Source organism: Scyliorhinus canicula, chromosome 10 (genome assembly GCF_902713615.1).
Source record: "Scyliorhinus canicula chromosome 10, sScyCan1.1, whole genome shotgun sequence".
Lineage (NCBI taxonomy): Eukaryota > Metazoa > Chordata > Chondrichthyes > Carcharhiniformes > Scyliorhinidae > Scyliorhinus > Scyliorhinus canicula.
The window spans coordinates 77,779,590-77,795,487 of record NC_052155.1 but is presented as its reverse complement, the minus strand read 5'-3'; the positions used below and the strand labels follow the sequence as shown (position 1 = coordinate 77,795,487).

Genomic DNA, 15,898 nt, shown 5'->3' with positions numbered 1-15,898 from the left:
ATGACTTCCATGGTACAACAGATAACTTGGACCACCTGCCCTCTCTTTGCAGCCATATTGGCAATTTCCAACAATACTTCTCAGTTGCCGGAATGGTAGCCCTCATAGAAGCCTCCTTTGAAGAGGTGAATTGAGGCTTGATAAATAGTAACTGGGTAAAGACTGGAAATTGTACCACGCAGGTCAGTAGGACATCCTCAAATGTTTGCAGAAATTAGCACTGAGCCCCTTAAAATTGAGCAGACCTCCACATCTTGCAAAGCTTTTCTATCCCTCATTACTGACCTTGCAAGCACTGCTCCCACCTCCCAGTTAAAATTGGGGCTGTAGACTTCCCAACAAAAGACTAACATCTATAAATCTTGTTGGTTATTGAACTTTTATGTGAAAAAGATACTCTGTAGAGGATATTCAGGGATTAAAATTAGTCTTGCACAGTTGCACAAAATGGCCAGTCACACATCAGCTGACCATTTTGCACTCTGCTCAATTTTCTTTTCCAGTGGCCTACAGCAAGGTCCCATAAACTGCATAGAGATAAGTTATCAAATAATTTTTTCTTGTGAATTTATCTAAGAGATAAATATTGGCTAGACTATAAGGAGAACCTGGCAGCGCTTCCACATCTATATGAGAGGGCCGACGCCTCATCAGTTTAACACCTCTGCTTCTGACAATGTTGAAGTTTCTCCTCAGTCCATCGCATGTGTCTGGAGCAAGAGCTGATTCCAGGACGCCACTCAGTTCAAGGGCAGTTGGGGATGGGCAACAAAAGCTGGCATTGCCCGTGACATCCTCATTCCATGAAAGAATAAAGAAACAAAATTGTATCCATAACAACTCATACTTTCAAAATTGTGCAGTGCTAACAACAGGATATCAACAACACATCAAACATCTGCACAAATGTATTGCTGACCAGGAATAATTGGATGCTTATGCGGAATGGGAACTTTGTTTTTACCCTCTGTAGACCAAGGGCACACAAACCAAATACAATACAACCACTGGTCCATAACTGCCCCCATCTCCCATTCTTTGTCCAGAGAATTTGTTCAAGTTGAACAGTCAGATTAGCCGTATTGATTCTTTAAAAAATATATTTTTATTAGTATTTCCAGGTTTACAGAGTAACAGCTCTGATATTTACAAACAAGTTTGTGTCTTATTTACAACGGTTTTTACCTGAGGTTTCCCCCTCCCCTCCCCCCTCACTCTCCCCCTCCCTTTCCCTCATTGATGGTTTAGTTCCTTCTTAGTGTTGCCGTCTGCCCTTTGGTGCCACGTATTGTGTTCTGCTTCTTTCTGCTGAGGCTTTTGTTTTTTTATTGTTTAGTGTTGGGGGGGGGGCTGCGTGGCCCCTCCCCTCCTCCCCTTGCCCCCTGTGTTTTGTTTTGTGCTTCCCTTGGGTTCCCTTCCCCTCCTCCCCCTCCCTCTGCCCCTTACCCTTGTGAGTGCCTTCCCTTGTCATCCTCCCCCTCTTTCCCCCCCCTCCTCTCTTCCTAACCTTGGAACAGGTTGTTGAATAGCCCCCACGCTTTGTGGAAGCCCTCGCCCAACCCGCGGATGGTATACTTGATCTTCCCACGGTGGAGAAATTCCAACAGGTCTGCCAGCCAGTCTGCAGCTGTGGGTGGTGCTGCTGATCGGCAGCCAAGCAGGATTCTCTGGCATGCGATCAAGGAAGCAAAAGCCATGGCGCGGCACTCTTACTCACGGTGCTTTCAAAATTATTATTGTACGGAAATTTTAATATTTGTTTATTTCATTAAAGAAATAAATGTTCTTCTTTCCATTACTTGCAGCCATCATGACTAGCTCTGGACCACCTAAGAAGCGTCATCGTGGCTGGTCTCCCGGATCCCCCATATCTGTGCCTGCAGTAATCCCAGTTCCAGCTGTGCAACCAGTGACAAGATCTGGTAAGAAATGTCTGAAACCGGTCTTCAGCCTGATCAGTGACCTCTTTCATTGCTGATTCTTGTATAACTAAGGAGCGAATTGACGTATCTCCTATTTCTTATTTACATGCTTCCCCTTATGAAATCATCGAGAAACATGATATCAGGGGCGGAATTCTCTGACCCCCCGCAGGGTCGGGGAATCGCCCGGGGCCGGCGTAAATCCCGCCGTGGCCGGAATTCTCCGCCACCCGGGAATCGGCAGTGGTGGGAATCACGCCCCGCCGGTTGGCGGGCCCCCCGCAGCAATTCTCCGGCCCGCGATGGGCCGAAGTCTGTCAGGCCTCTCCCGCTGACGTGGTTTAAACCTCTGTGCTGGCAGGATAGGCAGCGCATGCGGCACCCGGGGTCCTGGGGGGGGGGGCGCGGGGCGATCGGACCCCGGGGGGTGCCCCCACGGTGGCCTGGCCCGCAACAGGGGCCCACTGATCGGTGGGCGGGCCTGTGCCGTGGGGGCACTCTTTTTCTTCCGCCGCCACCACGGCCTCCACCATGGCGGAGGCGGAAGAGACCCCCTCCACCGCGCATGCACCGGAGAAATCCGCACCTTTGGGGAGGCCCGACGCTGGAGTGGTTGGCGCCACTCCGCTACGCCGGGACCCCCCGCCCCACCGGGTAGGGGAGAATTTCGCCCCAGGTTCCACATGTACACTGTGACAGCCACTCTACCTCAGCACCAACTTTTCCAATCTCCCCATTCTCTTTGATTTGTCACAGTTCGAGATGAACAGAAATTTCCTTCCAATTAAACATTGGGACGATGGAAGCCGTTGTTTTTGATTTTACCCAACAATTCTATCCCTCTACTTGCTCAACATCTAAGGCCGAGCCAAACTATTCCTCACCTTGATGTTTTATTGGACCCCCGATGAGCTTCCAACGACATATCTATCACAAAGAACACCTTAATGTAGCCCAACTCCAAGCATGCCTCAGCTCATCTGCTGCTGAAACCCTTACCAATAGCTTTGTTACCTCTGACCTTGACACTTCTTTTAAAAAAAAAAGATTTTCCAATTAAGGGGCAATTCAAGTGGCCAATCCATCTACCATGCACATCTTTGTATTGTGGGGGTGAGACCCATTCAGACACGGGCAGAATGTGCAAACTCCACATGGACAGTGACCTGGGGCCGGGATAGAACCCGGGTCATCGGTGCCGTGAGGCAGCAGTGCTAACCACTGCGCCACCGTGCCTCCCTCTGACCTTGACTATTCCAATGCTCTCCTGACGAGATCCCAGCTTCCACTTCTATATGAACTTGAATTCATCTAAAACTCTCTTGCCCATAACCTAAATCCCATTCAGTCCTGTTCACCCATCACTCCTGTGCTCACTGACCGACACTGGATCATGGCCCGCCAATGCCACTTTTTAAAAAAGTCTCATCTCAGTTTTCAAATTTCTTCATGATCTGACTCTTCCCTATCTCTGTAACCCCCTTCAGCTCTAAAACCCTCTTAGATCTCTGCGCTCCTCTAATTCTGGCCTCTTGTGCATCCTGATGTCAATTACTCCACCAGTGACAGCTGTGCCATCAGTTGCCTTGGCCTCAAGCCTTGGAATTCCAAGGGTTGGTTATGGACAATAAGTTTGACCCAGAACCTATCGGTATAATTTAGTTGTTCTACATATTTTGTGGATTATAAAAATATTTAATTGGATAACATGTTTCAGGAAACATCATGTTCTATGCTGTAATTACTTTTTAACATGAATATTTTGAAGCAAAGTTAGAATGCTGTGTTTCTTCACTGTTTGTCTGTATAGATGCTTTGCTACCCATTCCTGTTCTTCAGTCAATGACAGCTGGCATTTTGCAGCCACAGGCAATTCCTGTAGGGGAAACTGTTATCATCCCAGAAAATTTATTAAGTAATTCCGGAGTGAGACCTGTTATTCTTATAGGTATGTAGCTTTCTTGCTGTTCCTGATCTGTTATTTACAGCGTTACCACTTAATGTAAATTGCATGTTAGGATTTGTTAAAATATTTCTCTATTTTATATATGTGAGTTCAAATGAGATGGGCTGTATTGTATTATAAATAGAGTAATTCACTGAGGCGCAGTAGGGAGCATTTCCTGCCAACCGCACATGTCGGGCAACCCAAGGCCCAGTAATCCATTGTAGCAATTAATATCAAAACTGTCAGACTGTTAATATCATGTTCATTGTACAAGGAGCTTGTCGAATGAACGCCACTCATTTAGTTTTTGTGGAATGATGAAAACAGAAAGTCCAGCTATGCTACTGTAATTAACTCAAGATTTATCTCTGCCATCTACAAATATTCTCCCGTGTTTCAGGACAAGCACTGTGTCATCTTGTTCTTGGTGTATTAGACTTGACTGTGTTTTAAATTGTTTTTTTTGCTCTTGGGAATTATATGATTGCCTAAGAAAAGCAGGTATTTTTGGTCTGCTTGGGTGGCATATATTTAATTGTTATAAGGAGGGGTACACAATCAGATTATAATGTTGTGAGACTTACTTCAAATATTTCTTTTCACTTCACGGCTTAATGACTTTTAGATAAACTAATTTATGGCCTCAAATTCGACCTTGTCTCATCATTGTGACAGTCCACCTATTGGATTGTCCAAGTGAGAAACGGTATCCAGCTCATATAGCACAGGATCACGTTGTTATACCTCCCACTCCCTGTCCAGTCTATTGTTTATCTAGATTTTGGGTTACTGATTGTAAATGACCTGAATTTTGCTTATGGGGTGAGAAGAGTGATGATTAACCAGAGAAACTATCTGATGCAAATCAGTCTTACCACCTAAACATGCAACTGAAGTTACTGATCATGATCAGGGGCATCAGCCTTGCTTTAGTTTATTTTTGCTCTTCTATCTCAAGGACCTTGAGACCAAGTGTACACCACATCACTGCGATAGCTGCGATTATCTGTAGCTACCCTAGAATAGGGATGGATACAGGCGCTACCTGACCACTCTGGTCAGTATCAATCAGACAGGCCATTTATCTTTTGAAGACATAACTATATTTCTTTTGATTCAATAAGAAAAATGTAAAATAAATTTGTTCTCTTCCATTAGCACATATGATACAAAATATTTCTGCTTGAAAACTTACTGGGCATGATTCTCCCAAAAGGGAGCAAAGTCCCCTAGCGAGCGCGTTTAGCCGCATGTTCTCTCGGCTAAATCGCTGGCTTTTAAAGCAGACCAAGCAGGCCAGCAGCACGGTTCGATTCCCGTACCAGCCTCCCCGGACAGGCGCCGGAATGTGGCGACTAGGGGCTTTTCACAGTAACTTCATTGAAGCCTACTCGTGACAATAAGCGATTTTCATTTTCATTTTCATGTTACCCGACTCTCATAATGCTGAGAAACACATGGCTATTCAAGGTGACTCGCATTGTGTAAGGGGGCTGAATGGGGAATGCACAGCTGAGGCTGCGCATAGCCCCGTTTTGTACAGTGGGGAGCTCCATTTGCCAGAAAGCCCAATTTAAAGAGAGAAAAGAAGTCCCGATCTCTGAGGCCCCCAACATGATCCCCGACTCCTCCCCCCCCACCCCCACCCCAGCCCAAACGCAGGGCAGAACCACTTGTTCTCAACGCCCAGCCTCTCCTCGCCCTTCCCTGAAGTGATCAGCTTTTCACAGCGTTCCAGGGCCAGCTGCGGCCAGAAGCGTTGTTCATGCTTTTTTCTTGGCCCATTCCCTACAGGTGGAAAATTCAGGCCCTTTGGTAACCAGTGTTCAAAGGAGTGGTTTTATTGTGTTGCCCTGGATCATTGTCCATGTGGAGTTGGCACATTCTCCCCCTGTCTGCGTGGGTCTCACCCCCACAACCCAAAAGGACATGAAGGGTAGATGGATCAGCCACGCCAAATTGCCCCTTAATTGGATTTTTTTTTTTTTAAAAGGTTGGCGTATAAGCACTGTATTTTTTGATGGAGCCAGTAAGCCCAGTAAAATGGCCATTTGAGATATAACTTATTCAGGTGGGCCCCAGAATTAAAGATTAAAGAAAGGGTCAGTTTAACAGTAAAAGATAATTAATTTGCAATTCTGTTGGGAACGTTCCTGATAAGCTATGTTACTATGGAGATATTTGTTTATGTTTTCTGTTTATCGGCATATTTTCTCACAGACACGAGCAGCGAGAGAAAGCTGCCAGGAGTCAACTTAAAAGGCTGTGGAATATCTACAGCCAGAATAGGAGCCTAGCAGCCATTAGGAAACAGGGATGTTCCTGTCCTAGAGTCTGGCAGCAGAACTTGCAAGTTGGGCCAATACTCGGAATGAAAAGTCCAATTTCACGAAGCCAGACCTCCCTAATAAAGCTAGTGGAAGAGGTCAGCTGTGGAATCATCACACAGAGAGCTCTAGATTTCAAAATAATAATAATAATTTTTATTAGTGTCACAAATAGGCTTACATTAACACTGCAATGAAGTTACTGTGAAAATCTCCTCGTCGCTTCACGACGGCGCCTGTTCGGGTACACTGAGGGAGAATTCAGAATGTCCAATTAAACTAACAGCACGTCTTTAGGGACTTTTGGGAGAAAACTGGAGTACCCGGAGGAAACCCACACAGACACAGGGAGAATGTGCAGGCTCCGCACAGACAGTGACCCAAGCTGGGAATCGAACCCGGGTCCCTGACGCTGTGCAGCAACAGTGCTAACCACTGTGCTGAATGTCAGACTGGGAAACTGAGGAGAACCAAAGTAAATTCCTGAGACCTGTGGCACATGTTGATTTTTTTCCCAGGGGAAGTAAAAATACCCTCAAGATCCTAGAAAGTATCTTGGGTAGAATAGAAAATAGAATGGGAAGTGGTCTGTGGAGATTTTCAATTTTTCTTAAATGTTCGCAAAACATTGTTTAATTCTGGGACAGTAAAATATTTTGTTTAAAATGTGAAACAGTGTGATGTAGTTCTTTCAGTTCATTACTGGAGCCTGGATTTATTTTTAACAGTTAATGATCTCCTTCGAGATCGTAACAATATATTTCTGTGATGTGCCCTAACCTGGACAAAATAGATTTGATCTTCGGAATTAAGGAAAGACTGAAACATTTCTTGTGTTTTTCAGGTTTTGGCACTTTACCATATTTTTATGGCAACGTTGGTGATATTGTAGTAAGTCCATTACTTGTAAATTGTTACAAGTTTCCACAGCTAACTTCGGTTGAGCTAGAACTGCTAGGAATCTCCAACAGCCAGATCCTAACAGTGGAAAACATGATCCTCTTGACAATACAATATCTGATTCACCTTGGTAAGATTTCAGCAGTTTACTTTTAAATAAATATTAGGGTATACTCATTTGCTTTCTCGTGAGGTTTGAAAGGATTAACTACTAGAGCAGTTGTTCTCAAACAATTTTGGTTGATGGATCCCTTTTCAAATAGATAAATATTCATGGACCCACCATCTAAATTATATTCCCGCATAATACTCATAATGCAAAAGTATTGTTTTTAAAGAGCGTTTGATCACTTTTTTTTAATAAAGCAGCCATTTAGGTACTGAAAGCACAGAGCTGGGTGTGTCTGCGTCTCACTATCCAGTCTCTCTAACCTTGGCAGAAGGACGGAAATAGCAGGAGCCCAAGGTGTGCAGAGCATAGAGAAAGCACTAAGGAAGAAGGGAGAGAGCAGAAGCATTGGGGAAACACAGCAAGAAAAAATTAGGAGCATGGGGAGAGAAAGTATGAAGAGAGCAGGAGCACAAAGAGAGCAGGAGCACAAAGAGAGCAATATCATAGAGTAGCAGAACCCGGAGAGACTAGGAGGGTGGGGGGAGGAGAGCGCAGCAATAGCAGGGACAGGGCCGGGGGTGGGGGGGGTGGGGGGGGCAGTGCATGGAGAGAGCATATGAGGAGCCTGGGACGAACGGAACATGCCATGCACTCGCTTACGTTGCATTGCGAACGCCAGAAGCTTTGTGTAGACCCAGAACACCAGTTTGAGAACCACTGTGCAGTATTGAGCTGGTACCCTTCACTGTAATTTGCATGGTCAGTGAGCCGGGGTCTGACTGAAATTACGGTAGGAGAATGACAGAAACACTTAAGAATTTTGGTGCCCCTATATTTTTGTGCATGTGTTTGACATGATACTCTGATTTAAGAAGAACTGAACTATTGAAAGAAATCGGTAATTAGGCTCCTCATTACTTTGAATAGAGTGCCATGTGACATTGGTAAATTATGCTGATCTTGGGTCAGTTTGTACAATTTCTTCCTCATCTCTTCATATCTAACATTCTACAACCGAATACTATAGCTGTTTATTTTCTTACCTTCTTCCTCGAGCAGAAGTAGTTGGAGATAAAGGGGGTCAGAATGTTCAGCATCAGTGGGGATCTAAAGCACCATTCCAGGGTATATAGGCCTAAACTACTCAATCTCTGTTAGTAGGACAATCCCTTTCCTCCCAGGGACACTCCCATGAGGGCAGATATGTCCTTTCTTTGCTAAGGAGACCAAAATAAATCATAATACTGCAGTGGTCTCATTAGTGCCTTGTATAATTGTATTAAAACTTCTTTACTCTTATATTCAAACCCCTGTTGTAAAAATAAAGCTACATACAATATGCCTTCCGATTTGCATGCTGCACCTATACATTTACCTTTTATTCTTTGCACAAGGACACCCAGGTCCCCAGGAATGGAAGCATTTCCCATTCTCTCTCCATTCATAAAATACTGGGCGCGATTCTCCGATCGTGGAACAGAGTGTCCGCATCGTCGTGAATGGCGCAAAACGGGCGTGGGCAGTAGCGATTCTGGCCCCCACAGGGGCCCAGCACGGAGCTGGAGCGGTTCACGCCGCTCCAGCCTCACTTCCTGGTACGCACTGGGGTCGGCGCCAACCCACGCATGCGCAGTGGCGACGTGCCAACCCGCGGATGCGGGGTGGCCTTACTGAATCCTCCGGCCCCCAATGCAACATGGCGCGGGGGTTCATGGGCTGGATGTGCAACAAAGTAGGCCCCGATCGTAGGCCAGGCCCCATCGGAGGCCGCCCCCTGTGGACGGAGGCCCCCCCCCCCCCCCCCCCCCCCCCCGGACAGGCTGCCCCCCCGACCCTTCGCACAGAGTTCCCGCTGGCAGTGACCAGGTGTGGACGGCACTGGCGGGACTCTGCTTTTTCCGCGCAGCTGCTCAGCCCATTCAGGCTGGAGAATCGGCGGCCCTGCCACGTACAGCGGCTGTGACCGGCGGCGCGCCAAACGCACCGGCGCAAATGGCGCCGATTCTCCACACCTCGGGGAATCGTGAACTGACGTCAGGGCGGTGTGGCATGGTTGCGGCGATTCTCTGGCCCAGAACAGGGCTGGGAGAATCGCGCCCATTCTTTTTTTTATTTTTCTATCAAGATGGATAACTTCACACTTGTATTGTATTCCGTTTGTTATGTTCGTGTCCACTCACCCAACCTCTGCAAGCTCTTTGTGTCCTTCTCACTGCTTACTTTCCCAACCAGCTTTGTATCATGAGCTTGGATATGTTACACTGAGACCCCTCATTTAAGTCATTAATATAGAGTCACAGAGGTCTACAGCACAGAAACGGCCCTTTGAGCCCATTGCATCTGCGCTGGTCAAAAACAACCACCTAACTATTCTAATCCCATTTTCCAGCACATGGCCCATAGTCTCGTATGCTTTGGCATCGCAAGTGCACATCTGAGTACTTTGTAAATGTTATGAGGGTCTCTGCCTCCACTAGTCTTTCAGCAGTAAGGTCCAGACTCCCACCACCCTTTGGGTCAAAACGTTTTTCCTCACATCCGCTCAAAACGTCCTGCTCCTTACCTTAAATCTATGCCCCTTGGTCATTGATCCTTCAGCAAGAGGAAAGGTTTCTTTCTGTCTACTCATAATTTTATACATCTCAATCATGTCCCCTCTCAGTCTCCTCTGCTCCAAGGAAACAACCCCAGTCTATCCAACCTCTCTTCACATCTAAAGCTCTCCAGCCCAGACAGGAAGATAGATTATAAACAGCTGAGGTGTAAGTACTGATCTTTGCAATATTGTGCTAATTACTGCCGGCAAATACATCATATTTATTGCTAGCCTCTGTTTTCTATCCATTAACCAATCCTCAATCCATGCCAAAAGATTGCTGCCAATTCTATGAGACCTAATTTTGTGTACAAATCTCTTGGAAGAACTTGATCAAATGCTTGTTTTAAAATCCAAATGCACCACTTCTGCCAGTACCCTCTTATCTGTCTTACTAATTAAATGTTGAAAATCTCTCCAAACAAATTTATCAAATAGAAGTTCCGTTTTATAAATTGTGTTGACTCTGCTTGATCGGATTATGATTTTCTAACTGTAGTGTGCCCCACATCCCTAATAATCAATCTAGAATTTGCCTTCAATTATTTTAGTCTATCTTACCTATAGTTCCCGGTTTTCTACCTTCCTTCTTTCTTAAATAGTGGTGTTATGCTTGCTATATTCCAAACTTTGGCAACTGATTTAGAATTGAAGGAATTCTAGAAGATCAAAACCGTCTCTGCAGTACCCCTCTTACAACTGCAAAGGCAGGTTGTCAGGTCTCAGGGATTTGTTGCTATTTAGTCCCATTAATTTCTCTGGTATTACGTCTTTACTTATACGATGCCTTTAGGTTTCTCATTCTCGCCAGATTCTTGGTCCCCCATTATTTCTGGATCACTGAGCAAACTATGCCCCATCACCTTGTCAAACTACTTATCCAAAATAAGCTCATGGCTAACTGGTTAACATCAGATGTCGATCCCCTAATTCAGTGTTCTTCAAACTTTTTTTCCGAGGACCCATTTTTACCAGCCAACCGACCTTCGCGACCCACGCCGGCCGACCTCGCATTCCACCATTTTCTCTTACCTTGTTTGCTGCTGACAAAAATGGAGGAAATGGTTTTGGGTCCCATTGGCCCTCATACGCGCTCCTCCAATGGAACCTGTTGGATGACGGTGTAGACTTCCGGTGTCAGAAAGTATGGAGTCTCCATTTGTCCACAGTTCTGCAATTTTTTCCTGTAAAATTTTATCAAATAAACCCCCCCGAACTTGTAAAATAAAATAAAAATAAAATGAATAAAATAAATGAAAAAAAAGAATAAAATCCCCCCCCCCCCCGAACTTGTAAAACAAAAAGCTGCGACCGTTTAAAAGAAAAGCGGCCGCACTGTGCATGTGTGCCCGATCATCGGTGCGCATGCGCATAGTTTCGTGCATGCACGTCGATGATCTGGCACGTATGTTCTCGGCCATTTTGAAGGCCGCTTACAGCCGGCGTTATTAACAGCCGGCTGCTGCGGCTGTTGCACACAGATTTGTGCGATCGTGAGCGCTGCAACGGACGGCTCCACGACCCTCCTGACACCCACCCACGGGTCGCGCCCCCGAGTTTGACAATGCCTGCCCTAATTGACTGTCATAGGTTTGGTTGCTGGCCTGGACACTCAACAAGCTACTGTCTGGTTGATGATATGAACTAAAAATGCAGATAAGCTTGGAAAAACTTCAGTCATTATTATAGCAGAATTTTCAATGTTGTTTGATGAGCTTATATATTTGTAGTCATGAAGTTGAGCAGGTTAATTGGATGTGAGATTCTTGTCCAGTGGATTGCTGACTTCCGCACTGCCCGGAATCTGTAGGTGGGATTTCTGGCATTGCATGCTGACTGGATCTTCGTTGGCGCACCCTGCCACAGGTTTTGCGGCGGCAAAGAGTGTGTCCAACAAGAAGCCATGTTGAAAACAGCGGGACTAGAAGATCCTGCTGCTGGCCACTGGTGAGCTACCTCTGCCGCTGCATAACATGCCGCAAAGGGGCAGGAAAATCTCGCCCAATGTGTCAAATGCCATGGTTGTCTATCCAAAAGTGTTCAATTAACACTTTAATTGAGAGTGCCTCAGGGAACCCAGTTGGAGCCAATTCTTTTCCGAATCCTCATTAATGGTGCCTTCTCTTCTTCTGGTCTAAAGTACAGGAACTATGTGGGCAAGATGTGATGACAGCAATCAGTGAGGTTCAGGAAAGTCTTGACGTTTTCAGTGAATAGTGTGAGGAAAGCAGTATGCAGTTAAATGTTATTAAATGTAATGCCATGTGCATAGATGTTGGTAAACATAAGTACATACCCCATGATAGTCAGGCAATTACAACCTGACACAAATGAAAGCTTGAAAATCCTAGATATATCATTCAAGCCAATTTGAAATGGAATAGGAAAATGGACAATATGCTAAAATAAATAGAGGTTGATCCTCGGCTTCCTCATCCCTTTTAGACTTCCTGTCTGTGACTTGTTGGCGTTCTACAATGGCTACATCTGTCCCTTGGTTGAATTCTTTGTGCCTTGTGGCACCCTGGCTTCACACATGTGCAAGCCACCCATGGGTTCTTTTATGACCACTAGAGAGAGCAGACAGGGCCTCCAATTAATATTGTGGCAATAGACAGGACCTCCTACAGTGCATTGCTCCGTCAGTGGAATATCAGCTTTAACTTTATACTCAAGTTCTGTAGTGAGTTTTAAACCCACGCACTCCTGTTATACGGGAAAGAATGCCGTCAATTAAGCCACAACTTCTGTGCTGCAGTTTCCCAAGCTTCATACCTACATAGTTTTCTTTGTTTAGTTTGAGATTCTAATCACTTTCAAACTCAATGTAAAATTCCATCATTATGGTCACTCTTACCTAGAGGCCCCTTTACCACAAGATTATTAATTATTAATGAGAGATGATCTTATTGAAAGGATCCTGAGGAGACTTGATAGGGTGGGTACTAGGAGGACCTTTCCTCTTGTGGGAGAGACTAGAACTGAGGGGACACACTTTAAGAATGAAAGATCTCCCGTTTATCATAGAATCATAGAATTTACAGTACAGAAGGAGGCCATTCGGCCCATCGAGACTGCACCGGCCCTTACAAAGAGCCCCCAATTGAAGCCCACATCTCTACCCTATCCCCGTAACCCCAAATTAAAAATGACGAGGAGAATCTTTTCTGAGGGTTGTTAGTATGTGGAATTCTCTTCCCCAGAAAGCAGCAGAAGCTTTTTTCAAACTGCTTTTTCAAGGCAAAGTTAGATAGATTTTTGATAGACAAGGGATCAAGGGTTAAGGGGGCAGACAGGATCTTATTGAATGGGGTAGCCTAGTGGCGTACTGTTCTTCTTATGTTCCTAACATTTTTTATAGCGCAAGACTAGATCCAAAATAGCTTGTGCCCTAATTGGTTCCTCAACAACTGATCTAGAAAACTGTCTTGTCTCAGTTCCATGAACTTACCCTTCATGCTCTTACTACTAGGTTTGTCCAGGCTACCTGAAGTTTAAAGTCTCCATTATAACTGTATTCCCTTTATTACACACACCTCTAATTCCTTGATTCATATTTGTCCTATACTGCAAGTACTCTTAGGGATCTTATAACCAGCTCCCATCAATGTTCCTGCTCCTAGCCGTTTCAAAACTCCACTTGAAACTGGTTCTATTTCTTATTTTCTGAACTAAGATCCTTTCTCCCCAATCTTTCTCCCATCCTTTATTGTAAAAGCTACTCCTGCTTTCCCATTTTACCTATTTCTTTTAAAAGTTAATTATCCTGAAAGATGAAATTGAATAAATATTTGAAGCAGAGGAAGGTAGAAACCGTGGGAAGAGCAAAGCAATGGAACGCTCAAGTGAACAATTGGCAGTGGCATAATGGGTCACAAGTTTGACTTCTGTACTGCAGACTTTGGCTCGTGATAGAACCGGAAATTTTCTTGAAACTAACTAAAGCAAATTTTAAATACTACAAAGTTTTTTTTTTATAAATTTAGATTAGCCAATTATTTTTTCTAATTAAGGGGCAATTTTAGCGTGGCCAATCCACCTACTCTGCACATTTTTGGGTTGTGGGGGCAAAACCCACGCAGACACGGAGAGAATGTACAAACTCCACACGGACAGTGACCCAGAGCCGGGATCGAACCTGGGACCTCAGCGCCGTGAGGCGGTTGTGCTAACCACTAGGCCACCGTGCTGCCCTAAATACTACAAAGTTAGTGGTAATAATTATAATCCCTCCCTACATAGATAATGATCAACACGAGGAGTGGGTTAGTGGATTTCCTGTTAGATTGTTAAAGATAAAAACTCTGGATTCATTTCATATTAAGAAAGGACTGGATACCATAATGTTGAAATGATATGTTCTTTCTGAATAGATGAACTAAGATGGGGCCCATAGACCCCACATTTATTTTACCTAAAATTGTTTTTTGACAGCCACTTTTTTTTAGCATATATATGTTGTATTGACTGACAAAACTATTTTAATATACTGAGATCGTTTCTCAAGACTGCTTTTTTGCCACATGTATGTTACTTTAAGTGGGTACGTCAGGTTTGCCATGTACATGTTACTTTTAAGTGGGTAAATCGGGTTATATCAGATCATCCTGGGAAATCTATTTCAGAAAATCTTAATCTCAACTTCAGTCCGGATTCTAAATGCATCTGTGTGATATGGGCCAAGATTTTACTGGCCACTGACTGAAAAGCCAGGGGTTAATCCCTTTTACACTAGACACAGAAACTCCATCTGAACTTTGTGTTGATCAAGTAATGACTGCCTGCAATCATGGCTTCTGCCCCTCTAAGGCCCCATCCTGCACCCCAGAGATGCCAGCCGGTCAAATGGTTGGCAGCTCTTCAGTCTCATCAGCGCTATCAGGAACGGTGGCCGCACTGCTGGGACTGTGGCAGGTCCCAGAGAAGTGGCCATGGACGAGGCACAGAGTGCAGATAAGTGGCACTGGGGCTCACCTGGGCCAATTAGGCAGGCGTCAACAAAGGTGGGAGAATCAATCGTGAGGGCAGGGGGGATGTTCCAACGGGCACCCTTATAGCTGGGTGGGCCCTCGTGGGCCACAGCATGACAAATCAGGAGGCACCTTGCTCCTCCTGACACTGTCAGGGCCTCAATTGAGGGCAGGTGGTCTGTCCACCAACTATTGCATCGCTGATAAAATTCCAGTGGTCGTGGGTAGGTGCCGAGCATGGCACCCCCGACATCCTGCCCAAGCTCCCGGTCTGCTCCCTGCGTTCTCACAAAATCCCAACAATTCTTTCTATTGGGGCATGTCTTGACTTAAAGTTGTATTTGCATTCTGGAATATCATGATTCTAAGTGAAGACTCTTTAAGTGATTCACATTTTCCTTTGAAACCAATGTGAAACCTGTAGTTAGGTTCATCAAGAACTTCCTCATCAGAAAAAAAAAAGTTATATCCTGTAAGTTGAAATACTTTAAATTCCTTTATTGGGAAATTAAATAACTTTAAAATAAAACAAATTTTAACATATAAAACAAATATTATAACTTTCCATTTACAGTACCTTCCACTTGCTGCTGATTCTGTTTGCTGCTAAGCATGCTTCCCAACCCTCCCACTCGCTGCCCTTCATGGTCCCTGATCCTCCTGTTCACTGCAAATCTCGCTGCTCATTCTCGCTAACGGTGAGGCTACAGGAGGGAAGTGGTGAGCAGTAGCATCGGGGAACAAGTGTTTCAGTGAGAGGAAGGATGGTAAGTCAGGGACCAATAGAGGCTGCAAGTCGTAGGGTCGGCAGTGGTAGGTGGGTGAGGGAATGGGAGAGGCTGCCCCAAAGTGGTGCTGATTGGGCCACGCAGACCTGGGTCAGACTGGTGCAAAACGACTTTGAAAGGAAACTCACACTAACTGAGAGTGCAGGCCCCATTAACTGAATGACGTTAAAATGAAACAACGTGAAATAGGACAACATTAAATAGGCACTTGCTGTACCTTTACAAGCTGCCCCTCTGAGTAAAACTCTGAGCAGATTCAGCTCATTGGTCTAGAGTGCATTAAAAGAACAAGCTCACAGTGCAAGGAACTGAGAGCACAAGACTCAATCCTGTCA

General features: G+C 45.0%; 1 protein-coding gene across 3 annotated transcripts in view; it reads left to right on the top strand.

Moving 5' to 3' along the window:
- The window catches only part of greb1l (GREB1 like retinoic acid receptor coactivator), a 373,269-nt gene that overhangs the window by 272,562 nt on the left and 84,809 nt on the right, over positions 1-15,898 (top strand). For all 3 annotated transcript variants that reach the window (XM_038809210.1, XM_038809211.1, XM_038809212.1), the window contains 3 exons: positions 1,806-1,922; positions 3,733-3,870; positions 7,042-7,227. In XM_038809210.1, the coding sequence (XP_038665138.1) occupies positions 1,806-1,922; positions 3,733-3,870; positions 7,042-7,227 (441 nt within the window). The remainder of the gene's footprint in view (positions 1-1,805; positions 1,923-3,732; positions 3,871-7,041; positions 7,228-15,898) is intronic.